At 62.7% G+C, this 26127-nt stretch overlaps 1 protein-coding gene across 2 annotated transcripts in view; it reads left to right on the forward strand.

Moving 5' to 3' along the window:
* Positions 1-726: 726 nt before the first annotated feature.
* CBFA2T3 (CBFA2/RUNX1 partner transcriptional co-repressor 3) overlaps positions 727-26127 on the forward strand; it is an 83554-nt gene continuing 58153 nt past the window's right edge. The window contains exon 1 of one of the 2 annotated variants that reach the window (XM_058708931.1): positions 727-1023. Coding sequence is in view for 1 of the 2 variants with exons in the window: in XM_058708927.1 (XP_058564910.1) it covers positions 18528-18653 (126 nt within the window). In the remaining variant the exon portion in view is untranslated. Of the gene's footprint in view, positions 1024-18172; positions 18654-26127 lie in introns of those variants that run through there. The other variant, XM_058708927.1, reaches the window with a different exon arrangement.

The raw sequence follows: 26127 nt of genomic DNA on the forward strand, positions 1-26127 counted from the left end.
TTGGTCACTGTCCCTGCAAGGTGCCCATGGAGAAGTGGGGAAGGGTCTCCTTGAGGAGCCCACCCTCCCCCCCCCACCAGCCAGGAGGCTGCGCTCAGAGAGGGGTTTCTTCACCTGGCCTGCGGCGGTCCTTTCAGAGTGGGTGGGGGTCAGGAGGCCCCAGGCAGCCAAAGGAGAGCCCCAGGGGTGTGGGGGGTGAGGGGTGGACGGTCAGGATGCGGGGCGAGGTCTGACTCCAGGGTAGGGCCAATGATCAGGGAAGCGGCCCCGGGGAACTGGGTGGGGAGGCGGGGAAAGCCCGGCCGAGGGCAGTGGGGGGGAGCAGAGCCAGGCCCAAGGTTGGGCGGGGGGCACAGGTGGACGGGGCACGTGGGGTCGGGGGCTCGGCCCGCACGGACACTACCCCCCCAGCCCCGGTCGAGGAAGCGCGCCTGGCGGTCCGGGCCGTCCCGGCTCCAGGTGGGTGTGGTGTCAGCGGGCTGGCTGTAGGAGGAAGTTGTTGGAAAGTCAGACCGGAATGGCCGCGAGGGAAGGCCGGGCAGGGCCCGGCCCAGATGGTTCCTGTTGAGGAAGCGGTGGGCACAGCTGCAGGCCGCTTCCCCGGCCCCCGGCCCTACTATCACAGTGACACAGCTGGCTGCCCGGCCTGCGGGCTGCACGGAGACCTCCCCCACCGGCGCCTCCCCAGGCCCGCCCTGCGTCACATGAGCCCCTGCAGCCTCCCGCCCCCTCCCCAGGCTGGCGGGCACGGCTGCTAGAAGGCGTGGAGCTGTCTGGGGGACAGAGGCCGCCGGCTGCCGGAGACCCAGGCCGGCCGCGGCCCTCTTCCCTCCCTTGAGGCCCCACGAGGTCAGGAAGGGCGCTCACGTCGGCCCTCAGAGGGCTGCTCGCCTGTCGCCCGGCGCCAGGACTGCCTCCCGGACCCACCTCCAGTCTTATGTCCCTGGCGTCCCCCTGTGCTGGAGAGCGTCGCCGCGTCCACCGGCTGCTCAGTGCCCCGGGGTCCCCAGGAAGGGCAGCCAGGTAAGGGGATGGGGGGGCGCGTGGGGGCCGGAGCAGGTGGTCAGAGTGTGACATCTCCAGGCTGCCTCCTGCCTGGCTCTGTTGACTCACCTCAAACCCACACAGCTGGGACAGGTGGCCCCGGAGGGCCCGGCAGGTGCCAGGCCGGGTGTGGGCGCCCCACCCAGAGGCAGATGCTGGAAGGGGCCTGCTCAGTCCCATCTAGGAGGGAGTGGGCTCTGTCTTCCCCCACGGGCAGGGTCCCGGGACTTGGTGAGGAAGGCGGTGTGCGGTCCTCCCGGCAGGACCCTGAGGCTTAGGGGTGGGATGAGGACACTGGGGCCACGGGGAAGAGGGCCTGGGCCAGGGCCCTGGGCTCCAGCGATGGTCCAGGACTCAACCGCCATACCCACTGATGAGCCATCCCTGGCAAGACCCCTGCCCTTTGGAGCCGGTGCCAGAGAGAAGTGGTGTTGGGCAGGCCTCCCCGCCACCCCGTGGCCCCCACTGCCAAGCCCCTGGCTCACCCCAAGACTGGGGGGGGCACAGCCGTGAGCAGGCGACCCCACTACCCAGCCCACGCCACGTGGCCACGCTCCGAGGAAGCTTCGTAACCTTCCAGACCTCACAGCCCCAAGTCCCGCTGCTGGAGCCTTCTCCAGAGGCCAAGTGGGCCCCTGACCCGCAGGCCCGGCACCCCGACCCAGGGATGTCCCTGCCACCTCTGTAGAGCCTGCTTCCCCAACCTGCTGCCGTCCAGGCCCCGAGGGCCAGCCCCTGATTCGGGCTCTATCCGTCACCCGAAGCCAGGTGTGGGAAAGCCTGCCTTGAGACAGAGTGAGGAGTGCGCCCACGGCGTCTCCCACGTGTGGGTGGCCCCAAGACACCTACAGGGTGGTGCCAGGTTGCTGGCCCTGGCACATGGTCACCCTGCCTCTCAGGCTGGCCAGTGGCTCCGGTGCGGCCAAGTTCCTGGTGGGCACCACACAGCCCCTTCCCTTCCTGGGGCAGCCACCCCCCCGCCGCCACTGTCTGGGAACCGGCAGCCGGGCCCTGCCACCCGCCGCGTCCTCGCCTGGGCCTCAGGGTCCTCGTGTGTCAAAGCCTGTCCTCCTGCTCCCTGATGGAGCCAAGGCGCAGCTCCTCCCAGGCTGCGGAGGGAGAGGACAGACAGCAGGTGCGCGTGCGAGCCTCGGGCTGTGTTGTGTTTGGATGGGGCGGGAGAGTTCGCGCGAGGAAGGAGTTCGAGGTGGCAGTGCCTCCACGGTGCCGGTGGGCCGCGGGCACCGGGGCGGACGGTCTCGTGCAGAATCCCAGCCATCAGTTTATCGACCCCGCGGTCACTGCGCATGCCAAGCTCACTGCTCCCCGGGGGGGGGGGGGGGGGAGGGGGGCTCCCTGGGGCGGTGGGTGTTTGGCCAGTGTGTTATTGGGTTCCTGCTTGTGTGGGCACGGGAGTCCCAGCCCCGAGGTACTCTGGCTTTTACGAGCTCACAGCCCATCTTTTCTTAATCGTCCTGCTCCACAGGACGGCCACAGCCAGGCTGGGACACGTCCTCAGGCCGCCCCAGACCCCACCCCCTACCCCCCCCCCCCCAGGGCTCTGCAATGCTGGAGGGACCGCCAGGGGGAGCAGCAGGCCGGCTGGGGGAGCCCTTGGGGTCTGGGGGTCTCGGGGTCTAGGACAGGCCAGTGGGGAGCACGGCTCCACCGTGCGGTTTCTGGGGCCCACAGGCACCCCAAGAATCCATGAAAACCTCGGAGACCCCAAAATACGTTAAGTGGCCCTAAAGTATGAAAGCAGCAAGGGTTGGTGATATCTTCTGAAGGGTTACGTCGGAGCCTTTCCGCCTGAGAGCGAACACCTCCGAACGTGGCCGTGGCTGTCCGGCTGGCAGGAGGCGCACGCCGAGGTCAGGCAGACGGCGTGGCCCTTCTGGCCGCCAGATCCCGCTGCAGAGCCCCGGGCAGGCGCCGAGCAGCCTGGCTGGGGACCCGGCGCCCTCCGCAGCCCTGCTGTGGTGGAGGACCGGGTGGGTCCGGACCCCATGGCGACCCCACGGGTGGTAGACCCGCTCAGGGCAGGGGAGACCTGAGCGTGCAGTGGGAAAGAGCAGTGTTTACCTCACTCAGATTTATTAGGCGCCTACTGTATGTGCAGGCCCCCATTCCAACAAGCCCACTCTGCAGACGAGGAGACTGAGGGTCAGGTTGCTGTGCCCACGACAGGAACCAAAGATGGGACCCAGGACACCCAGCAGAGGAGGGCCAGGACAGAGCATTGAAGTCACTCCAATTTGGCCTGAAGCGGAGGAGGCTGGGGGGCAATTCAGCATGACCACCTGGGGGAGAAGCTGAGTCGAGCCTGCTCTGGTATCACTGGGGAGGGACAACGTGGGGTCCAGGTGGCAGACTTCAGCCTTCGTGTGACCAGGGAGATAATGAGCATCCCATCCCTAGAGGCGTCCAAGCAGATGTGGCTGGTGTTGGGTGGTTAGTGGGGGTTGGGTGAGATCCCACAGAAGGTGCCGTCCTGAGCCTGGAGCCCGGCGGAGTCCAGCCGTGGGCCACCTGGTCCAGGGTGGGGAGGGTCCAGAGGCCACCACAGCCAGCACGTGCACACTCCGACCCCAGTGTGCCCGGGGCACCCTGTGCAAATCTATCGGTGTCCTGACAGTTCCCACAAGCACGGTGGGGAGGCTCCTCCTCCCCACCACGCCCTCTCAGGCCCCGTCCTCCCCCTGCCCCCTCCAGCTTCCCCTTGACCACGGGCTCTTCTCTGCGTGCCCTTCCCTGCTGTATTAATCTCCTGGGACCGCTGTGACAAAGTGCCACCGACCAGCGGGCTCGGAATAGGAATCTATCCGCCCCCAGGTCTGGAGGCCCAGGGCCCAAAATCGAGGTGTGGGCGGGGCCAAGCCCCCTCCTCCAGCTCCCGGGGAGGGTCCTCCCTGCCTCCTCCAACTGTGGCTGTGTCCCTCCCATCTCTGCCCCTGTCTTCATGTGGCTTCTCCTCTGTGTCCCTATGTCCTCTCCTTTCCTGTAAGGACACTTGTCATTGGATTCAGGGCCCCCCAGTCCAGGTGACCAGATCTGTAACCATCCCATCTGTATCCAGGCAGCAGGCTTGGGGAAAGGCGCCCAGAGCCCGTACTGCCCATCTCTATCACGGCCTGGTCAGGATGTGGCCGCACGGCCTCCCGGGGAGCAAGGCCATCTCTGTCCCAAGCCCCCACCATCCCTCTTGTCACTCAGCCATGGCCCCTGGCCGTGCTTGTGGGGACCGTCAGGACACCGATAGATGTGCACGGGGTGCCCAGGGCATCGGGGTCGGAGTGTGCCCGAAAGCCCCTCTCCGCGATGAGGGCCTGGGCTGAGCCCCGCAGTGACCGCCTGACCTGTGACACGGCTGTGACCATCTGCGTCTGTGCACAAAGTACCGTTGGCAACTTTGCTGTTCGATCTTGTCGGTATCGTCGCCGTGTGCAGGGCGGCCCTCCCGCAGGGGCCTTTCCCTTCGCTCAGACCCCACCGAGACCTGAGGCGACAGGTCCCATCTCCCGCCTCCTGTTCCTGTCTCGAACACGCAGTGCCAGAGACCCTGGCTCGGGGCCTGCAAGCCCGCATGTCATGGCGACCGCCATCACAGAAAAAGATACCAAGGTTCCCAGGGGCACCCAGCAGGCCAGAGCGGAGGCGCGATTGAGCTGGCTCTGTTGACCCTACAGACGGATGCAGGGTCCGTTCAGGGAGGGAAGCCGGCCCCCGGGCCACCGCCTGGCAGGAAGCCAGCAGCACCACGGAGGGATTGGAGAAGGGTGATTTGATGACCTTTAATAAGGGTCAAAGGTTAAACAGAGCAAAGGTTAAACACAGTCTGGGGGCCCGACGTCCCTGAGCAGGGGCGAAGAAGGGCAGAGGGGAAGGAGCTGGGAGAGAGCCCAGGAGAGGGAGTGCAGTGGGGCTGTGGTCGTCCAAGGGGTCGGGAAGCCCTCAGGACACACACCCACCTGTCCCTCCCGCCCCCCTGCATCCCCCGAGGCACTCTGGGTGGCCCTCCGGAGCCAGCCTCCGGGGCACGAAACTCTGGACACACAGGAGCCTGGACTCGGTCAGGAAGCCTGGTTCCAAGGGCAGAGCCTGCAGTCCCCTGAGGCTTCTGTCAGGACAAAGAGGAAGGCCACTCCTGGGGAAAGCCAGGACCCCTTCCTCCCCCAGTAAATGTGGGGCGTTTTGCTCCTGGGGCCCCCAGTTTCTGCTGGAACATGTGTGTCCCCTGCCCATACGGTCCCCGTGCCACAAGCCTCCTGAGACAGGCCAACAAGAGGACACCAACCAGCCATGTCCTCCCCACCCACTGAACCCCGAATCTGAGCCTAGGAAGATAGAGCTGCCGGCCGGGTGCAATCCAGGCCAGCTTCCTGGAGGAAGTGGTCCCAAGAGGGCAGCTGGAGGAGGCAAAGAAGGCTTTCACTTCTCGAGGTATCTTGACTGCAGAGAGAGGCATCCGTGTTAACCTGATTCAGCAGCCGGCCGCGGGGGCTTTCTCACACTTTCACTTCCGTGACTACGGTTGACCAGGGGAGGCACAGCCAGGAAGCGTGGCCCCGGGGGGAGGCCAAAACGGGTTACTACTGAGCCAGGACTCTCCGTCCGTGTTCCCTCTGGGATCATCCGCTCTGGACGAGGCCTCGGTTGCTGTTAGCCAAGGGAGGGGCGGCGGCCGGGGAGAAGAGGGGCGTCACCTGGGCTGGCCACGGGGCCCGTGGACTCCGTGGGCTCCGGATCATTCGCATGGATTGTTCTGCAGTGGAGGCTGGAGCGCAGTGGGCGTTAGCGATTACAACCCCCGCCGGGGCGGACAGGCAGCCCCTGACAGCTGCCCAGGGTGCAGGTGGGCGTCAGTGCAGCTTCTCGGGGGCACTTACAGACCGGCCTTGTCTCTGTCACTTGCGGGAGCGAGCCTATGACAAAGTCAGTCGGATCACAGCACGCCTGCACACAGGCCCTCCCAGGGCTTCCCGCCCTCAGCCTCGTCCTTGCGCCCTTGCCGGCCCCTCCTTGCGACCGCCCCTCGGGCACCTGCCCTGCTCCCTCCTCCTCACCCTCCTCTCCCTGCTGTATCTTCCCCTTCTGTTTATGATTCTAACCAGCAAACGAGGTGTCTGGCGGGTCCCCACATTCACTTGTCATGTCGCCCCGCTGGCACTGGGCCGCTGCCTCTGTCATCCCCTTGGTGCCCGCGGCGGTGCCGGCTCACGGGTGCTCAGCCCTTGACGGGAGTGGGTGCATCCTACGCCCGGAGGAGACAACCTCCCCCCGCACGGTGTGTGCCTGCTGACGCCACCACGGGGGCTGAGGGGGGCTGAGGGGCATCTAGGTCTGTCCGACAAGGAACTGAGGCCCAGAGGCAGAGGGTGAGCTGCCTGGGGTCAGCAGGCGGGGCCAGGGGCTGGAGCCGGACCTGGGGGCTGACCCTTCGGCCCCTAAGGGGCAGTGCTTGGAGACGGACCCGGAGGGCACCCTCCCTTGCAGGGGGTCCCCGTGGCCGGTTGCTGGGGGCACCTGGCGGCCAGGCCTCCTGGAGATGGTAGGCTCTGGACAGGTCACTTGGCCCCCCCAAGTGACCCCGGGTGAGGCCCTGCCCCTCCCCCTCCTCCCCAAGGGGGCCGGCAGGTGGTCAGCATGGAGGGCGGCGTAAGGGCTGGCCCACAGACAGGGCTGCTTTGGCTGAGGCCACGGAGGGCTTCTGGGACCCACTGCGTCCCCCTAGGCTGTGTCCGCCTCCAGTCCCCAGCCTGGCAAGGTCAAGCCCTCCAGATTTGGGGGCCAGCTCAGCACCTGGAGTTGAGGCCGAGGTGGGCCTGGAGACTAGCGATGGAATCTGCCGGAAGCCGGTCCACACGGGCCTCAGCTCCCTGCCAGGCAGCAGGGACAAGGACGTGGTGGTCCCTGCTCGACCCTGATGGCCTCTCCTAGCCAGAGGGTGTCCCTGAGGCAGCTGGGATCCCCTCTCTCGCAGCCTGAGGAGCCTCGGTGTGGATAGTACCGGGCAGCGGGAGCCACAGGGCCCAGGGCCCCGGTCAGAGGCCTCGGTGCGTGCAGACCCCCTCCCCAGCTATAGAGCTGGTGGGTCAGGAAGAATCAGGTGTGGCCCCCTTTGGGCTCACCAACTGGGACTGACGTCTGAGAGAACGTGGGCAGACCCCTCCTCGGGTGCGATCCCCTCTGCCCCTGGTGCAAGGGTCCAGGTGGCACGGTGGAGGAGAGGGGTGCACCTGCCCCCCAGGCCAGCGCAGCCTCCCCAGGGGGACACGGTGCTGGGGGCATCGCTGACGGTCTCCCAGGCGGCAGGCAGCCCTGCGAACAGGGACACGGAAGCTATTGTTCCCCAGGCTGCGGGAGGGGACGGGGTAGAGGGGGCAGGGGGGGCAAATCCAGCCCAGACTCCTTCCTGGCCCGGGGTGCGGCTTCCCTCGGCCGGCCTGCAAGGCGCCGTCGGCCTGACTGTAAGGTGAGGACACAAATCAGAGACGTCAGAAAACCCGCCCCGGGTCACACAGCACGTCCCCGGCAGGCACTCCCCGACGGGGACCTCAGGAAAGGGATCCCCCGGCATCCGCCGCCCAGGGGCGCAGATTCGCTCAGCAGCCCCCCGCCCCCGGCCGGACCCTCTCAGAGCCTGCGGTGGGGTCTGGGTGGCCCACGCTACGGAGCCCGAGGCAGGTGCTGCCTGACGCCCCACAGCTGGCACCTGGATCACACGAGCACCAGCTGATGTGGGGCAGAGCTGTCTGCCCGGCCCGAGGCCCCCCAGCGAAGCCCCCTCTGCTGCTGCTGCTGCTGTGAAACCTTTGGGGAGCGCAATAGCGCTGGCCTCGGCCCGGCCTGCCGCTGCCCGCCAGAACACCGGACGCCGAAGTGTTGTTTCTGACGCTCCCTGCCGTTGGGGGCTTAAGACGGGTGTGGACCTCCGGTGTGGCTCCCAGAGGGGAGCGGGTGTGGACAGGGGTCTGTCGGAGAGGAAGCAGTGTAGGGCGCGAAGACTTGAGGGGGCACAGAGGAACTTGTAGGTCTGAACACGCAGGCAGGTGGCAGAGAGGGGCCCGGGCCCAGCATGGCCCTCGAAGTCCGGGGAGCTCTCTCTCAGTCCTTACCCTAATGACCCTCGGCCCCGGGGGCCTGGCCCTGGCGCCCGGGCCCCTCCCCTGGGCCCGAGGGGCCTCACGGACACCTTGAGGAGGGATCGCCTTTGCGAGGAGGCCCAGGAGGGGGATGGGACGGTTCAGAGGAGGCCTCTCCGAGGACGAGGTGTGGGCAGGGGTCTGTGCCCTGCTCTGCGCGGCCTGGCTTCCCGGACTCTGGGCGCTCAGCTGTGCGGCAGCGGGGTGGTGACCCCACGACCCCGCAAGCCTGTCCGCGTCTGTGACGTGGGGACGACGGCCAGACCTCGGACAGGCTGGGGGACTGCTGAGAGAAGGCTCTGGTGCGGCGGCCGGCCCTGGGTGCAGCCCTGCCTCCCCGCTCCCCTTCCGGGAAACTGCCGGTGAACCCCTGCAGTCCCTTCCCTGCAAAGGCCACTTGGGGCAGCTCAGAGAGGCCAGTGGAGAAGGAACTGGGGAGCTGACCCCGCCCTGCGGCCCCCAGAGCTTCCTCCTTCCCTCCCAAGTTGGGGTGCATTTTGAGTGTGTGGAAAGCCCCGACCTTGCAGACCCTACCAGGGGGAGCGGTCGGGGAGGAAGGGCCAGCGGGAGGGGCAGGGGGGACCTTTGCACATGGTCCCACCTGGCTGTGCCCCTCACGGCAAACTGCAGTGAGCGTGGGCCCCAGGCCGTGGGGCCAGCCTGACTCGGCCTCAGACAGGGGCCCCTCGACTCCGGGGCTGGGCCGCTGGCCTCTCCTCGCAGCTGGGCTCCCCGACTGGGACACAATATCTAAGGTTCCCGGCCCCCCGTCTGTGCAGGGCACCCCAGGGCACGGGACCCCAGCACCCAGAGGTGGTGGTTCGCCTCCCCAGCACCTCGGGGTGGCCCCGCACCCCTGCTTTCTGCACAGTATTTCCCAGGGTCCTCAGAGGAGGTCTTGTCTGGATGGTTCTGCCAGGCCTGGCCACACACACACAGACAGACAGACAGACAGACAGACGGACGCCAAGCCCATTCCTGCCCCTGTACCACCACGGCATCTCTAGTCGGAGGTTGGGACCAAACATCCTAAAAGCAGGTGATAGGCAGCTGACAAAAAGTGCAAGTCAGAGCCCTTCCCCGCCTTCATGGCCCCCGGGGGGGCACCGCGCTCCCAAGTTCAGGGAGGCCCAGGGGGCCGAGAGGGGCTGCGCCTGGCCCTGGCCCCTCAGCCAGGCTTCCTCGTCCCAGCGAGGGGCTGTCCCCACCTGGGGCTCTCCGGGCCGGGCGCCACCCAGAGCTTTGGGGCAGAGGGTGCAGCCGGGGCGAGGAGATAGGAGCGGGCAGCTTCCTGTCGGAAACCGAAACTGCCAGGTGCTTCCCTCGCCCCCTGGGGCCACCCAGACGCAGCTGCAGCCCAGCCCTCCGCCCCGGCGACGAGGACGACCGGGCCTCCCGCCACAGGGGCCCCTCTGAGCCTCGGTGCACCCCCAGCAGACAGAGGTGGCCCCAGCCCCCAGCCCCCAGCCCAACCTCAGCCACCCTGGCGGGGTTTCACAGTCTTGGTACAAAAACAGGGTGCAAAATACCTTAATAACTTTTAACTTTGAATACTTGTAAAAAAGAGGATGTTTCCGGTGGGTCAGATTTAACGGAACATAGCATTAAAGCCAATTTCACTGCTTTCTTGGTCCCCCTTTCCTCCTGCTGCCAGAACACGGAGCATCTCCCGTGCGGCCCCGTCCACAGACCCGGGACAGAGGAGGGACAGGCCTGACCCGTCGCCAGCTCCCGCCCCCCGCTCCCCCCCGCCAACCCCGGCTCCCTGCTTGTCTGGTCCCTTCGTCTCTGAGGCCCCCTCTGTAATTTGAGCTCTGAAATAATTTACACACACCAGAGGGGCCCCATCACCGGGAGCAGACAGGCGAGCACCCTGCACCTTCTCTCTTTGTAAAAATGGATTATTATAGATTTGCCACCCCAGCCATGAGCTGTTTAAAGCCAGGCTACCGGGGCAGGACCCGTTCCCGCTGGGGTCTGGCCGGAGCTGCTGGACCCCAACCACCTTCCTGCTTCCTCTTCTGTCAAATGGGCCAATAACGCATCAGCACTTAGTGCCTTGAGGCTGGACCCACCCAGGGGACTAGTTTATCTGTGTGTCCTTCCCAGATACACTGTGATTTTCGGTATTTTAAATTGTTACATAAAAGTATCGTGTTCTATATATTCTTTCCCAGTTTTTCCTCCTCGATGATGCGACATGGGTGTGGGCAGCTATCTGTAGCCCAGGGCTGCAGGGCGGGGCTGGGAGGGAGCCCCCCAGCCCCGGTGGATAAAGGCTTTTCGGACGGTTGGAGTGGCCAACAGTGCTGTGGATGTTTCTGGAGGTCGCTGGTGGCCGTGGCTCCTGGGGGCTTCCTGTTTGTGGAAACCAACACCGGCCAGAGAGGCGAGGCCGGAGGCAGAGCGCCGGGCGGGGTGCCTCGGCCAATCCGGTCCAATCCTTTGTGAATGTGGGCTCAGCGGTCAGCCCAGGGGAGGCCGCGGGAAGGGGGGCTCCAACCGCGAGCAGAGAAGGCCGTGTGGCCCGCCTAGGTGTGGCTCTCACCCGGGGAAAACCTCCCCTGCCTGCAGCCGCCCTCCTGCTCCCGCTCAGGACACAGGTGAACCCGCCGTGCCGGGGGCCGCAAGCCTGTGACCGGAAAGTCAGCTGGTGGAAAGTGTTGGCATCCGCAGGCCGTTGACGATGTGACCCGCGTGTGACCCGCTCGGCTCTAGGAAGCAAGAACCGGGGTTCTGAGCAGCTGGGGTGGGGCGATGCCTCGGACCCTCCACGGCGCCAGAAGGAAGGGGCCCGTGGGACTTTCTGCGTCTGCCCGTTTGCTGGCTGAGCCCCCAGGCACCCCCCACACCAGCCCACTGTGCTGGAGAAGGGGCTGCGGCTCAGGCAGGGGGAGCCAGAGACTCAGCCATGGAGTGGACACCCCAGGGCAGCCGGCTAGGGCTCCGGGGTCCTGAGGCAGGGGTGTGGTGATAAATGGTGGCATTTATCTGGTGGTATTTCTCTGGTGGTCAGAGAAGCACTTCTGGGCGCCGAGCTCTCAGGGGAGTGATTTCCCTTCATCTTCTGGCTCAGCAAAGGAAGCACGCTGACCTCCCCGCTGACCCCCGTGGCACCGAGACGGTGTGGCGTCACTTGGTAACGGAGGGGCCTGACCCACGCTGGACGCCAAGGGGGTGTCGGTGTTTTGGTCTCTTATTAGTTTCTGCTTGCTTGTCTCCTACGATGGTCTTGGGAAAACACAAGTTCCCTTCAGCGTGATACTTCTCACAAAGCCACCTTACCCAGCTCAGTCACATCGGGCCCTTGGGTTGCTTCTGTTTGGGGGGATGACCGTGGCCTCGTGGCCACTCGAGAGGCTTGCAAAGGTGACGGCTAGCCGCATCCCACAGCCTGGCCACGGGGTTGTGAGAAGCATGGTCTTAGCACCTGCTCCCCAGCCTCACACACACACGTGAGAGATCCACGTTCGTGAGTGCACACGGAGGGCACACGACTGTTCTGCACATTCTCTGCTCTGCAGGCATGCAGCCCACTCAGCGGGAAACACAACAATGTGGCAGAGGCGGGACGGGGGCCTTTGGGGGGCACTGCACCAAGAACACCCTTCCGAACCAATGAGCCGACGCAGGCCCCTTGACAATGGTGCCAACGTGCCGGTTGGTTCAACAATCAAAAGTCGTGTTGTCCACCTCACCGCACATTTCATGCTGAACACATGCTTGGGACCTATTTCCATGAAAACTGAGAAGCTGCAGGTTTACCTCACTCAATTAGTGGAAATGTCAGCACAAAAGCAGATTGGCAGGGCTGGGGACCACTCCACCCAGACTAATATTTGTCAGCTTTTATTTCAAACAAGCATGGTATTAAATGATCCAACTGTCTCACTTTGGAACTCCAATTCTGATATAAATGGACAGCTGGATAGATGGATGAGTGGATGGATGGGTGGGTAGATGGAAGGATGGATGGATGGGTGGATGGATGGATGGGTAGATGGGTGGGTGGATGGGTGGATAGATAGTGGATGGATACTGGATGGATGGATGGTTGGATGGACAGTGATTGGATAGATGGATGGATGGATGGATGGATGGATGGACAAATGGATGGATGGATGGATGGATGGATGGATGGGTGGATGGATGGATGGATGGACAAATGGATGGATGGATGGATGGATGGATGGGTGGATGGATAGTGGGTGAATTGATGGATGGATGGATGGATGGATGGATGGATGGATGGACAAATGGATGGATGGATGGATGGATGGGTGGATGGATAGTGGGTGAATTGATGGATGGATGGATGGATGGATGGATGGTTGGATGGATGGACAAATGGATGGATGGATGGATGGATGGATGGATGGATGGATGGATAGTGGGTGAATTGATGGATAGATGGGTAGGTGGATGGATGGATGGACGGACAGTGAATGGATAGATGGATGGATAGGTGGATGGACAGTGGATAGATGGATGGATGGATGGATGGATGGGTAGATGGGTGGGTGGATGGGTGGATAGATAGTAGATGGATACTGGATGGATGGATGGTTGGATGGACAGTGATTGGATAGATGGATGGATGGGTGGATGGATAGTGGGTGAATTGATGGATGGACAAATGGATGGATGGTTGGATGGATGGACAAATGAACGATGGACGGATGGATGGATGTACAGATGGATGGGTGGGTGGGTGGATGGATGGATGGATGGATGGATGGTTGGATGGATGGATAGTGGATGGATAGGTGGATGGATGGATAGGTGAGTGGATGGATGGATGGATAGGTAGATGGATTGGTGGATGGGGGGGATAGATGGATCTGTGGAAGGATGGATGGGTGGGGGATGGGTGTGTGCATGGATAGATAAGTGGATGGATAGATACTGGATGGATGGATGGTGGATGGGTGGTTGGTTGGATGTTGAATGGAAAAGGAAGAAAGTAGGAAGGCAGGAAGGAAAGTACAAAGTATACCTTTCGAAAAGTTAAGAACAATTCTTATATGAAATATACAGCAAGCACGCGTCCAGCAGGACAAGATGCGTCAAAGGTGCGTCCAGCAGGATGGGAAAGATGACTCAAGGGGGAACATGGGCAGTTTTAAATCCCATGAGACAAGAATGTCACAGAGGACACCACACCAGACTCAGTAAAAAGCACAATCTTTTCTACCGAAGCAAAAATAGTTTGCAACTTGTCAACTGCCTACAGGTTAACACCTAACTTAGAGTCTGGGATCCAAGGGACCTAAGTAGAAAGTCAGCAAAGGCACATCCCCTGAGGCCACTGACCCTTGACAACCTGACTCAGTCCCAGAGGACTGAGGTCATCCTATTGCCTTCACGCACGGCTGGGACAGCTGTTGCCACCAGAGGAAGGTAGGGAGCAGGGAGCCTCGCTGGGGTTTTATGCCCCGAGGCGAAGCCGTGTGGTCGGACTCAGGTTGCAGGGGGGGCGGTGTGAGGTGCGACCACGTAATCAGGAGAAGGAGATCAGGAAAGGTGAGGTGACACAGGACGACGTGCAGACCACAGGCCCAAGTTTTTGCCGGAACAAAGTGGAACTTGAGGACCTCACGGATTCCACTTAGCTATCTTGTCCACAAACCTGGAAAGTCGCATCGCATGCGTGTGGGTTTTAAAGACCCCCGCTGGAGGCCCTGTTGCACAGGGCAGGGCTTGGGGGCCGGAAGATTCTCCGTTTCTTTTCCCCGGAAGTCAGATCGATCTTCTTTCTGGGAGACCCCTGCAGGCCAACGGCCCTCCAGCCACAGCATCCCCGCTGCGAGTGAGGAGACGGGAGGTCGGAGAGATGAGAACCTCACAACTTCTGTGGCCGGGCCCGGCCTCGAACCCAGGCCTGTGCCTCCCTGCCTATCCCTGCCTGCGCCAGGCCGAGCCGCTACCACCTGGGATTCCGAGCAGGCAGCTCTCGCCAGGGTCAGAACCGTGCCTGGCAACCGGGCGCTCAAGAAGCACCAGCCGAGAGAGGGTCCCGGACGGCTGAGCGTCAGGGGCTCGGATGGACCCTGGGAGCGTGACGCCGAGCGGAGGAACCAGACACAAAGGCCTCACACCGAGTGATTCCATGCACATGACGCGGGCACAGCAAAGCCAGAGAGACGGGAAGTGGGTTCCCGTTGCTGGGGCGGGGGGCGGGGGGGGGGGGCGGGATGCCAGCTGATGGGAATGGGTCCCTCCTGCGGGGACGAAAGCGTCCTGAAGCTAGGCACAGTGGCGGCCACACTGTCAGGCCGTTCACGGCCGCTGAATCGTTCATTTCAAAATGGTTAAAATGGGCAACTTTCTGTTCTGTGTCTTTTACCACAATAAAAATAGCCTTGGGGCGCCTGGGGGACTCGTCGGTTCAGCGTCGAACTTCGGCTCAGGTCATGATCTCGCGGTTCGTAGGGTCGAGCCCCGCGTCGGGCTCTGTGCTGACGGCTCGGAGCCTGGAGCCTGCTTCGGATTCTGTGTCTCCCTCTCTCTCTGCTCCTCCCCTACTCGCGATCTGTGTCTCTCTGTCTCTCAAAAATGCATAAATGTTAAAAAAAAATTTTTTTTTAATAATCTTAATTTTCTTTAAAGGAAACATAAAAACGAGGCCGAGGATGGGCCTTGAATCCAGGCCTCAGGGTCCTGTTGACTCCTACAGTGCCTGTCCCACAGCAGCTGCAGACCTTGGAAACTCGTAATGGCCTTGCTCCGGGGCACCCTGTGTCCCACCCATGCTTCTAGGGCCTAGGGTGGCACTCTCTCCCTTCCCCTCACCTGGCCTCACCTCCAGGCTTGCTGTGGGGGGAGCCGGCCCCCAGCGTCTCTGCCTGGGGCCTTGGAGCCGAGAAGGGGCACCGTGGCTCCCTTTCCTTGTCTCCTCTGCAGACCACACGGGGCACAGATTTGTGATGTGGGGGGTGTGCCCCAGACTTCACCTTCAGAGCAAGTCAATGCAAGCCACGTCCGTGTGCAGAAACTGGGCAGGGAGTTGGTGCCGTGACCCCCACCACGGGCACGGGGCACTAGGGACGCCCTCCCGTTGTCACACCGGCTTCTGTGCTGGGGGCGTGCAGAGTCCCCCCGGGGCCAAGGGAGACCCTGATTGTGCAGGCACTCCGCGGGGCTCAGCAAATGCCGCTCTTAGAAATGTGGTTCCCAAGAACCTCTCAGACTCTGGCCTCCACTGACTGGCCCGGGCTACAGCCCGCTTCCCCGGGGCCCGGGAGCCCTTCCAGGGCTTGTGACAGGCGAGGCTGGCCTCTCCAGCTCCTTCCCGCCGAGCGCGGACCGGGCTTCGGCAACCTTCGCGACACGGTGCTTCCGCTGGCCCCGGCAAACAGAGCGAGCCCGAAACCCACTTGCCTTCAAGTCCTGGGTCACACACGACCCCTGGGGGTCAGCCGCCCCTGCAATCCGTGGATGACTGATACTTTTGTCAGGTGCAATTAAAATGTCAAATTTGGGAACCTTCCACCACTCACCCTCCTTCCTGCACGTCTCTGTCTTCGGCCACGAGTCGTGTGGCTTTTCCGAGTCTTCTTTGCACACCTGTTATGGCAGGTTTAAGAAAGTGCTAGAGACCCTGGGGCAGAAGGAAACAAGGGAGGCCCCAGAGACAAGCGGACAGCAGGCTACACTCCAGCACCTACTCACAAGATCTCAAACAACTCACGCCATAGATCCCAACCTTGCCTTCCTTTGCTTCATCCGTGGATAGAGCTGAAGTTAAAAGTCAAATTTCAATAAATTTTTTAATGTTTATTGTTGAGAGAGACAGTGTGAGCAGGGGAGCGGCCGAGAGACGGGGAGACACAGAATCCGAAGCAGCCCCAGGCTCCGAGCTCTCAGCACAGAGCCCGACGCGGGGCCCGAACTCAAGAACCGTGAGAACATGACCTCAGCCGAAGTCAGACGCTTAACCGCTTAATCAGAGCCACCCAGGTTCCCCTAAAAGTCACATTTCAGATAAACGGCTGAATATAAGCATGTCCCCAATATTGGCTGGGATACATTTGTACTAAAAATTGTTCATCATTAATCTGACATCCAAATCTAACTGGGCATCCTGGGTTTTTATTTCCTACATCTGGCAACCCTGTCCATAGAGAACTTGAACCCTATGTCCAGTAGGATCGTGTGCAGCTGCAAATAGCAGAAAACCTAACAGGAGTAGAGACCAGGTTGTTTGTTTCTGTCCCGGTGACGAGAGCCCAGAGGCGAGCCGCTCCGGCTGTAACGAAATGCCGCCATCTGGGACGGAGGCTTTTTTGCTCTGGATTCTACCCTCCACGTACCTGTGGCTTCCGGGCTGCAAAGTGGCTACGCCACCTCCAGGCATCGCATCTGCCTTCCAAGAAGGAAGAAGAGGAAGAGAGAAGAAAACTGGGCCAGCCCCTTTTCCTAAGGAAAACGGGGGCTTTTGTAGAAGCCTCACTCAGCAGACTGCTGTTTCCCCAACGACAGGGCTCCTGTCCGCGTCTCTGAGGCTCCTTCCCAAACCAGGACTTTCTGACTTCTAATTTCACATCTTCTCTGCTGTCTGCAAGCGGCCTCCGCACGCGGGGCCCCATCGGCCTGGCTGTGGCCCCACCAGGTCAGTACAGCAGGTGGCCCCGTGAGCGTTCCGCCACTGGCCGTCCTCAGGACCCTGGAGGATGGGGAAAGACCACACTGCCCTCGGCCCCCATGCTGAGACATCATTGTAATACCACTTGTGTCTGAAGGGCCTCTGGAGGGCAAAGGCGGCGGGAGCAGTGACCCGGGGCCCGGGCTCATCCCCAAAGGGTCTCCTCATATCCCCGAAGGCTTCTACTGAACATCGTTGGAGGGGACAACAGACCTGTCCTCCTTGGAACTTCTAAACAAAGAGCCGCCCCTCCTCCCGGGGCTTCCCTTTCCCCGAGTTCTCTCCATCTTTGCAAGCTTCTCTGGGACCCTTCTCTCCTGATTCTCTCCCCTTCGCCTGGCTTCCCTCCGTCTTGCTCCCCCCGCCTCTCTGACAATCACAGCATCCTGCTAATTTACTTCTAGAACATTGTCTCCTGTGCCTGAGCTTAAGGGGAACACCACGCCCTGCCCTCACCGCCCATCCCAGACCGCCAGGCCCCCGTGACAGCCACCAGCCACCCCGGGGGCCCAGGGGCCCCACACTTTTCCCAGGCCTGGCTTTCCGTGCCAGTCTGGCCCCAACTGTGCGCCCGCGATGGAGAGGCGCCCCCGTTCGCCAAAGCCCATCAGTGGTCACAGCTGCTATTCATGTAATGGTCCAGTCACATCTGTGAGAGCAGGGCCGTTTTGGTCCCACAGGTCAGTGCCCTTGGCTCCGGGCACAGAGCCTGCCCCACAGTGACTTCAAGTGACCCAACCCCTTTACCAGCGGAAAAGGGGTGGGCCCGCTCATGTCTGCTGGAACCAGGGCCACGAGGACGCTTTCACCCCATTCCCCCGATCCCCAGCCGTGAATGGTGCCTGCCACGACCCGGCCGGGGTGGGTGCTCAGAGAGGAGTCGGTGGGCTCGTGGTCTATGGTGGGGGCGGCAGAACTCGGACCCGGATTCGCTGGAGCTCGTGCTCACATACCAGCCTCAGTCTCCCCATCAGGAGAACGGGAATTTCTCCCCCTCCTCAATCGCACAGGCACATGGCACCCGAGGGCCCTTGAACCAGAGCATGTCTGCGTGGGAGTCTTGCCCTCCCCCACCGCCCCTGCCCTCCCCTGCTTGGCATCCCCCGCCCCCCGAGATAAGACTTCTCCTTCCCTCCACGAGGAGTTCCCCATTCGAGGCGACCGCACCACCCCCCACTTCTCCCCGGGGGTTTCAGGTTCTTAGAATTATTTTAGGTCTTCTTCCCCACACGGCCTGTTCCGGAGCCTTCCCTCCCAACGGGCTCCCTCCCGCTGCGGCTTCTGGGGCTCACTGTCCTGCCGGAGCCCCACCGATACGCGGCCTGCGCCCTTGGGCAGGGGGGTGGTGCTGAGGCTCAGAGGTGCTTTGGTCCTGGGTCTGCTTGGATTCTAATACAGCTTTCTTGAGACAAGTCACAGAGCGTATGATTTACCTGCTGGACGTGTACGAGCCGGTGGTTTTTAGCACATTTGCAGAGCTGCGCAGCCACCCGCACCTCCTAATTCTAGAACATTTCCATCCCTCTATTAGACGCTCTGTGTGGCTTAGCGGGGCCCCCTGCCCCCTGCCCCGGCCTCCCGCAGCCACCCACCTGCCTCTTCTGGACATTCGCATAAGCAGGACCCTGTGACAAGAGGCTCTGTGTGTGGCTGTCACGCAGCACGACGGTTTGGGGACCCACCCGCGTGTGGCATGAATGGGGCCCACATTCCTTCCCCGGCTGAGTCACGTTCCTCCGTCTGGACCGTGCCCGCTTCTCAGTTACCTTTGCTCAAGAGCCCGGTGTGAGCCCGGCCTACTGCCTGTGCTGTGTGTGGGACAGGTGATCTCCCACCCCGCTCTGGGCATCGCCGGCCATCCAGTGCGGCCAGCGAGGGCAGCCCCACAGAGCAGTCCCACAGGACTGGCACGCGGGTGCAGCAGGGAGGCCTGGGGACCACCCTGGCGGGGACTCCGGCCATCGGCCTCTGTGCGCAGAGCTGTGGCGGACACAGTCTCGGCCCGGGGCGCCCCGGCCACGGGGACGGAGGCATTTGGGGGGCAGGCGACAGTGGCAACCGGCCGGGGGTCCCGGGGAGCAGGCTCGATTCCCGGGTCCCCGAGCACTTGATGCGAACAAAGGAGTTCTGTCCTCAGTGGGTCCCGCTCACAACGGCCCTCGGGCGCAGCCACGGGGGCTTCAAACCTCAGGGCCGGCTTTGTTCCGCATTGGGGGGGAGCACCCTGGGCTCCTGGCCACCGTGGATTTGGGGCTGAGCCGCCATCACGCACACGCCGCACCTGCCGGGGCTCGGGGGTCTTCCCGCCCTGGCCCCGCACGGCCCCCAGCTGCCGGGGTCTGGCCCTGAGGTCCCCGGGGAAACGGTGGGCACGCTGTATCCGTGTGGCCGGGAAGGGGCGGAAGGCGTCCTGCCCTCGCCATTGAGGTCGGGAGGTAGGCGCCGTGCAACCTCCGCCATCCCTTCGAGGCTGTGCCTTCGCGGGGTTTCCCACCTCCGACTCAGGAGCTCCTCCTTGTTGGGCACCTGAGACTCTGCCCCAGGAGTCCCCACCTCCCCACCCTGAGCTTCGTGGGGGCCTGGGGCCAGGTGGGGGAGAGCGACAGGAGCCCGGCCAGCTGCCCTCTCAGACCCTCGAGGCCACGTGGCTGACACAGAGTCTCCTCCCCAAAGTCTCAGGGGAGGGCGTGTCGTGCTGGCCCAGACCAGTCAGCGCCTGGGCAGCTATGGCTGAGGGGCCGGGTCACCGAGTGGACCTCGGCTGTGGGATGGTCCCCTGGAAGGGGCCCGATGTGGTCAGTGACGCCTGTAAGTGGGCATGGCCGCGCTCAGGCCTGTGTCGTGTCAGGTGCGTCACACACGAGGATCCTGGAGGAAGGGACTCTTTAGCTCAGCAAACGAAGAGCCTTCGTGGCGTCAGAGGGGAGGGAGTGCGGCCCGTCCCCGGGTGTGCAGGACGGCGGCCCGTCCCCTCCCCGTCCCTGCTTCTGCTGGCTCCACAGCAGCCCCGCCCTGACCCTGACACCCCAGCTCAGCAGCTCGGCGGCAGGGACACTCTTCCACACCCAGCTTCGGGCCGGGAAGGTTCCGGAGGGTGCTGGCGGGTCTGTTTCCAGAAGAGGGGGACCGTGCGATCCGGGTGACCCCCCCAGGCCGTGTCACGTGCCGTGAGGAGGAGGGTGGGGTGGGTGCCCATCTCCCCGTGGGACGCGCAGGAAGACTGAGGCTCAGACACATCATGGGGCCTGCTCTGGAGGTCAGAGCACAGCTGCCTCTTCTGGACAATTCCCCTTGAGAGAAGCCCGGAGGCTTCACGCTATTAAGAGTCACGGGATGTAGTCTCAGCCAACAGTCCCAAAGGTCTATCTTCCCAGGAGTAAATTTTGACTTGGACAGGCAGAAATCACAGTCCCTGGGCACCGCAGAGCAGTGGAAGACGCTGCCGTCAGCAGTGACACGGCCTAAGAACAGAGAAATCTCACCCGTCTCTGCTCCTTGCCCTGCTCCCCAGATGAGTCCCCTCCGGCCGTGCTCCCCCCCCCCCCACCCCCTGGAGCCCCCAGCTCGCTTGCACTCGGACCAGATCCTCCTGGCCCACGCGCCTCACCACACCTCCAGCCCCACAGGGTGGGGCTGGGGCCTCAGGCTGTTTCTAGAATCTGAATTTCGGGAGCAGGGTCTGGAGCCTGGGGAACATGGTCTGGGGTCTCGGGAGCGGGGTCTGGAGGGACGCCGGGCGCAGTGGACAGGTGCCGCACACCTCCACACCCTCCCTCAGGCCTCCAGGGCCGCGTGAGCCCGGCACAGGCACCGGCCGGGCGTGACGTTGCCGCAGCCTGGCCTTCGGGGCTGGATAACGTCTTCCAGGAGAGGAGGCAGGTGGGGCTGGACTGGGGGACCCTCGCACTTGCTTCCAGGCTTCTGTGCCACCCCTTGTCTCTCAGGGGCCCAGGCATGCCAGGGCGGCGGGGGGGAAGGGGGTGGGAAGCAGGGGGTCTCACTGTCCACAGAGATCTTTCTGTCCTCACCCGGCCTCAGAGCTGCTCACTGCACCAGCCCCACGGGGCAGTGGGAAGACGAGGACAGACTGGACAGATGTTCACCTGAACAATCGGGGCTTCTTGGCCAGAAAAGACCCTGCGGGGGTCGTGTTCCCCTTTGGGCCCCTGCAGTGACCCTCCTAGAACTGACAGATGGGACCTGGCCAAGCAGAGAGGCCTGGCCAGGACGCGGGGCCTCCCCGCTCTGCGGCCGTCTCCCCACGTATGAAATCAGGGCTTTGGTCTGGTGACACTTCTCCTTCTCTGTGCCCTGCTGTCGAAGGTCACAGACCGAGGACGGTGGGGGGGGGGGGGGGCAGGCAACTGTGGACACGCCGAGGTACACGGAAGGCAAAGGGGGGATCCAGGGAGCCCAGAGGAAGGGTGACCCCACCCCCAGGCACACCGTCCCTGCCCTGGTGCCTTGTCCTCTGTTAGTGCCCCTGGGGGCTCGGGGTCGCTTCGGGGGATATTTAATGGACAAACGGAGAAGAGGTGGGTTTTCCTTTGTGGGCGAGGATGACCGTCGATTCCGTCAGCTGCTCTCTCAACAGCAAACACAGCGAAGCCATCTTGACAGAGCCCTGAATGTGGGTTCTGGATAACTTGGGGGCACAGTGGGGGTGCCAAGAGGTCCCCCGGCTCCTGGGAGAAGCCGTGAGCAGCTGCCCTTGGACTGTCATGGGGGTGAGAGGGAGGCCTCCCCCAGACTCCAGGAGGGCAGGACAAGGAGGGGCAGAATGTTCCAGGTGGAGGCAACTTTGCCTCAGGTGGAGGCAACGTGATGGGCCACAGCTCCAGAGCGACAGTATGGGAGGGGCCTTTATCTCAGGCGGGAGTGACAGGACCAGATTCGTCTTGCAGAAAGCCATCCTGGCGCCTTGCAGGGAAGCGTCCGGTGATAATAACGGCCTGTTATCGGAGCAGGGGATTCACGTGGGCTTGGAGACCATCCGTCCTGGGGCTGCGTCCCTCTCGGGCCGACACCTGGGCCTGCCCGCCCTGGCACCTCCAGTCTGTTCTTGAGGCCCACAGAGCTCAGCCCCCCCGCCGAGCTGCCTGGGGGGGGGGGGCGGGGAGAAAGGGGGCTGCTGGGCCATAGGGGGGGGCCCACAAACCCACCTCCCCTCGGGAGCCGTGGGGTGACGGCGTGTGTCAGCCAGGGTGCCACAGTGGCCGGTGACAGAAACCTTGCTGGGGAGCTCGGGCAGGACGGGGAACATGCCGGCTCAGTGACAGGCCTCAGGAAGGGCAGGGTGGACAGCTGCGGCACCCAGGTCCGGCCATGTTGCTCAGGACACCGCCTGTCGAGGTCTCTCGCGGCAGATAGGCGTGGCAGCTCTGGGCCTGCCTCCCAAGCAGAGCAGAGGAAAAGCTCCTCCTTCTCTGTTCCGGGTCAGAAAACTTCCAGGGAAGGATCGTGACTGGCCCGGCTTGGGTCGCGCGCCCTCCTTCTGGGCCAAGCGTGGCGGGTTGGGGGTGAGCGGTGTTCTGGGCAGACCTGGGGCCTGAGCAGGGGCTGAGGAGCCCGTTATGTACTGCAGGTGCCTTGTAAAAGCAACTCTTTTTTTCTCATTTATTTATTTTTTTTTTTTTAATTTTTTTTTCAACGTTTTTTATTTATTTTTGGGACAGAGAGAGACAGAACATGAACGGGGGAGGGGCAGAGAGAGAGGGAGACACAGAATCGGAAACAGGCTCCAGGCTCCGAGCCATCAGCCCAGAGCCCGACGCGGGGCTCGAACTCACGGACCGCGAGATCGTGACCTGGCTGAAGTCGGACGCTTAACCGACTGCGCCACCCAGGCGCCCCTCTTTTTTCTCATTTAAAAAAGCAAAACTAGGGGCCCCTGGGTGGTTCCGTTGGTTAAGCGTCCAACTCTTGATTGTGGCTCAGGTCATGATCTTACGGTTCGTGGGTTCGAGCTGACAACACAGAGCCTGCTTGGGATTCTCTCTCTTCCTCTCTGCCCCTCCCCTGCTCTCGCTCTCTCTCAAATAAAAAATAAACAAAAAAACAAAACAAAAATATGCAGATGAAGATGAGAGGAAAGGAGGTGAAGAGGCGCAGTGAGAACCGGCGGAGGCGAGGGCCACGTGAAGGCTAACGTGGAACAGTCGCCTCACAGATCCCTGCCGAGGCAGTGGGCGCCCTGGGCGGGGGCACAGCGGCCACCACACAGACGGCCCCACCCTGGGAGGAGAAGAGCACAGATGGACATGCCCCGGGCACGAGGAGGGCTTGGGTGTCCCCGAGTCCCTGAGCAGGCCTCTGAGGCGCAGCCAGGGGACGGAGCAGGCCACCAGTGCAGAGGCCACGGAGGGCCAGCAGGTGGCTGTATGCAGCCCTGGTTCTCAGGGGGAGTTTTGGAGGAAAACGCAAAGAGTGAAGGAGTTTACTGTCTCTTGTATTTCTTGCTGTGGGATGTACCTATTCACACGCTTTGCCCATTTTTATTCTGTATGTAGGGCTGTTAGTCCTTTGTTACACGTGTTGCCAACATCCTCTCCCAGACTCCTCCTTAACTTATGGTTACGTATGGCCTCATCGGTGCACAGCTGTTGATGTCCATCTGGGTTTTTTTCTGAGTTTCCTTCATCATAAACAAATACTATACAGAGACTTGTATTCTTTTCTGATACTTTCCCCGTTTTGTTTTTCACATCTTATTCCTTAACACCAGTGGAGTGTCTTTTCAAAACGGACTGAGGAATATATACAATTTTTTCCCAAAATGGGAGGGAGAGTTGGCCTGACACCATCTCCCGACGAGTGCCTGGCTCTCCGGGGATTTAAATGCCACCTTGTCCCACCGGCTTTCCCTATGACTCCTACGCCGTGGCCGATTTTCCGGCAGGATGTTTCTACTGCTCGGCCCGATCCTCACCTGAAATTGAACAAAGACAAGAGAGAACTCAGGACCCGTCTTTGGGCCACGCTGGCTCATTATCGTTCCCACCTTCCAGAGACAGGAAAACCAGAAAATTAGAGAAGCGGAAAGTGGGGTCCCAGCCAGCCTCCGGCAGCCCCGACACCCTTCCCGGGCCCCCGTCCACACGCCTGGCTCTTCATCTGACGAGCAAGAGTGCACGGGTCACCACCCCGCTCCCTTGTCGAGTGGGGCTCGAATCCCAGGACTTGATCTAAGCACAGCGGATGGGCAAATGTTCCAGATTTGTCCCACAGCCTCATGGCTTGGGGGCCTCCTTAGGCGGGTGCGAGTCTGTGAAAACCGTCCTTCTCTGACTTCGTCCGCAATCCCTCAGGACAGCAGGGACGGGAATCCCAGAGAACCAAGGGCTGCAGACGAGGTGCCTCGTCCCGGCGAGAATCGCCTTGGGGCCAGCCGTGCGTGCGGCACCGTGGCTCTGTGCACGCGGGGGTGACCCCCAGGCTGCGGAGCCTTCCGGCAGGTCCCCAGCAGAGCCTGGCCCCTCGGACAGCCGCCTCTGCCACAGGCGGCTCAGTCTTGGTTCCCGCCCACAGTCTGGAGGGGAGACGGGCCACCCTCCCGCGGCCTCCTTTCTTGTGACCGTCAACCGAGGTGTGGACAGGCTGGCAGACGGGGGGTGGCAGGGCGTGACTGGCAGCTAACAGGGCAGAAGTGGGAGGCGAGGGCCGGCAGCGCGGCGACAAGGGGCAGAGCCGCCCCCCACCCTGCGCACGGCCACCTCCACACGAGTGCTCGGGGTCCCCGGCCCCAGTCTCCCCGTCCAACCTGCCACAAGGCGGCGGGGGGGGGGGGGGGCAAGGTTGAACGAGAGGCAGTTGGGAAAGCGCCTGTGGCGCACCTGAAGGCGCGGGAGCTGGCAGTGGCCTCGGGGACCCGCGGGCCGGCCGCAGGTGAACACTGCGCTTAGGCCCCACCGGGAACAGGGATTTTAGCTGCCTGGCTCCGCTCACACGATAATTAATGATTCTCCTGGGAGAACTTGACGTCACGGTTCTCTCAACGTGACCGCCATTCCGAGTTCCCAACTAAAGCTTCAACACAGATGGAAACAGCCGAGCTGGAATAAAACAATGGGATCGCCCGGAGGAGTCTGCCAGGACTCTGGCCTCCGAGGTGCCCGGGCCGGGTCGGGGGAGCCCCCGGGGCGGGGGATGGGGGCCGGGTCAGCCAGGACCAGCCACACCGCACCCCAACCGCACCCGTCACCTGCCCCTCTTCTGTGCACGCCGTCTGGCTCTGGGCCACCAGCCCCCGACACCCCTGCCTAGGGCTCCCCCTCGGCCGCCGCAGGGGGGGGACGCAGATGGGGAGTGACCGTCCCTGAGCGGCCCTCACCAGAAGGGACAGGGCATCCCGTGCAAACACTCCAGTCCCCGGTCTCCTGGCAGGACGGCCCTGAGGGCGCTCCTGCGGGTCCCCCGGGACGCCCAGAGGACAGAGCATCAGCGGCCCTGAGTGGACTGGCTGTGTCTGTCCGTGCCTTCCCTTCCCTGCCCAGGACCTCCTGGCAGCACCTGCCGGCCATCCGCTGGCCTCCTCTGTGTCCTCCTCCGGGGGATCCAAGGAAGCCTCCACTGGTTTGGCCCTGCCCCTAGACGAGGCATTTTCCCTCCCAGAACCTGCAAGGCTGGTCTGAGCACAGAGGGGGAAACTGCCTGTGAGTGGCTCTTGACACGCCTGGGGTCCCTCCTTCCCCAACTTCCCCTCCTTCCCTTAAACCACCGAGACCCACATGGAGGGCAGGGCGCTGGGGGTCTTCCGGCCGTCTCAGGGGGTAGAAATCAGCGGTGGAAATCCCGTCTTCATGTAGTTTCCGTGTTTTGCTCCCCATGGGTTTTTTGGGCACTGGTTCCAACATTTTTAAATGTTGGGTTAAAACGTGGTTTATCTCGAATACTGAGTTTTTGGTGCCGCCTTAAAATTTGCGCCTGGGCGTTTGCCACACAGTCGCCCGGGGTGCTTCCTACGTGCAGTGAAGTCTGGGATGATTGATGGGCCACCGTGGCCCCCGGACGGCTGTGAGGGCCCTCTGGACAGGAAGGCCAATAGCTTTTGGTTCCAAGAAACAGACGTTTTGGCGAAAACCAGCCTGAACAAGAAGGAAACTTACTATTGAAATGGCAAGCTTGGAAGTAGGGTGGGTTTCGGGGACGGCCGGGCAGCTCAGCGATGTCCCGAGCAGCCCCCTCCTCTGTTCATGTGACCCCCACACCAGCACCTCAGGTGGTGGCCACGGGCAGTGGCAGGGCCAGGGCGGGGAGGGGGCAGTGTCCCGCACGTGGGAGACCCTCCCCACACGTCTC

This window comes from Neofelis nebulosa, chromosome 17, assembly GCF_028018385.1.
Source record: "Neofelis nebulosa isolate mNeoNeb1 chromosome 17, mNeoNeb1.pri, whole genome shotgun sequence".
NCBI lineage: Eukaryota > Metazoa > Chordata > Mammalia > Carnivora > Felidae > Neofelis > Neofelis nebulosa.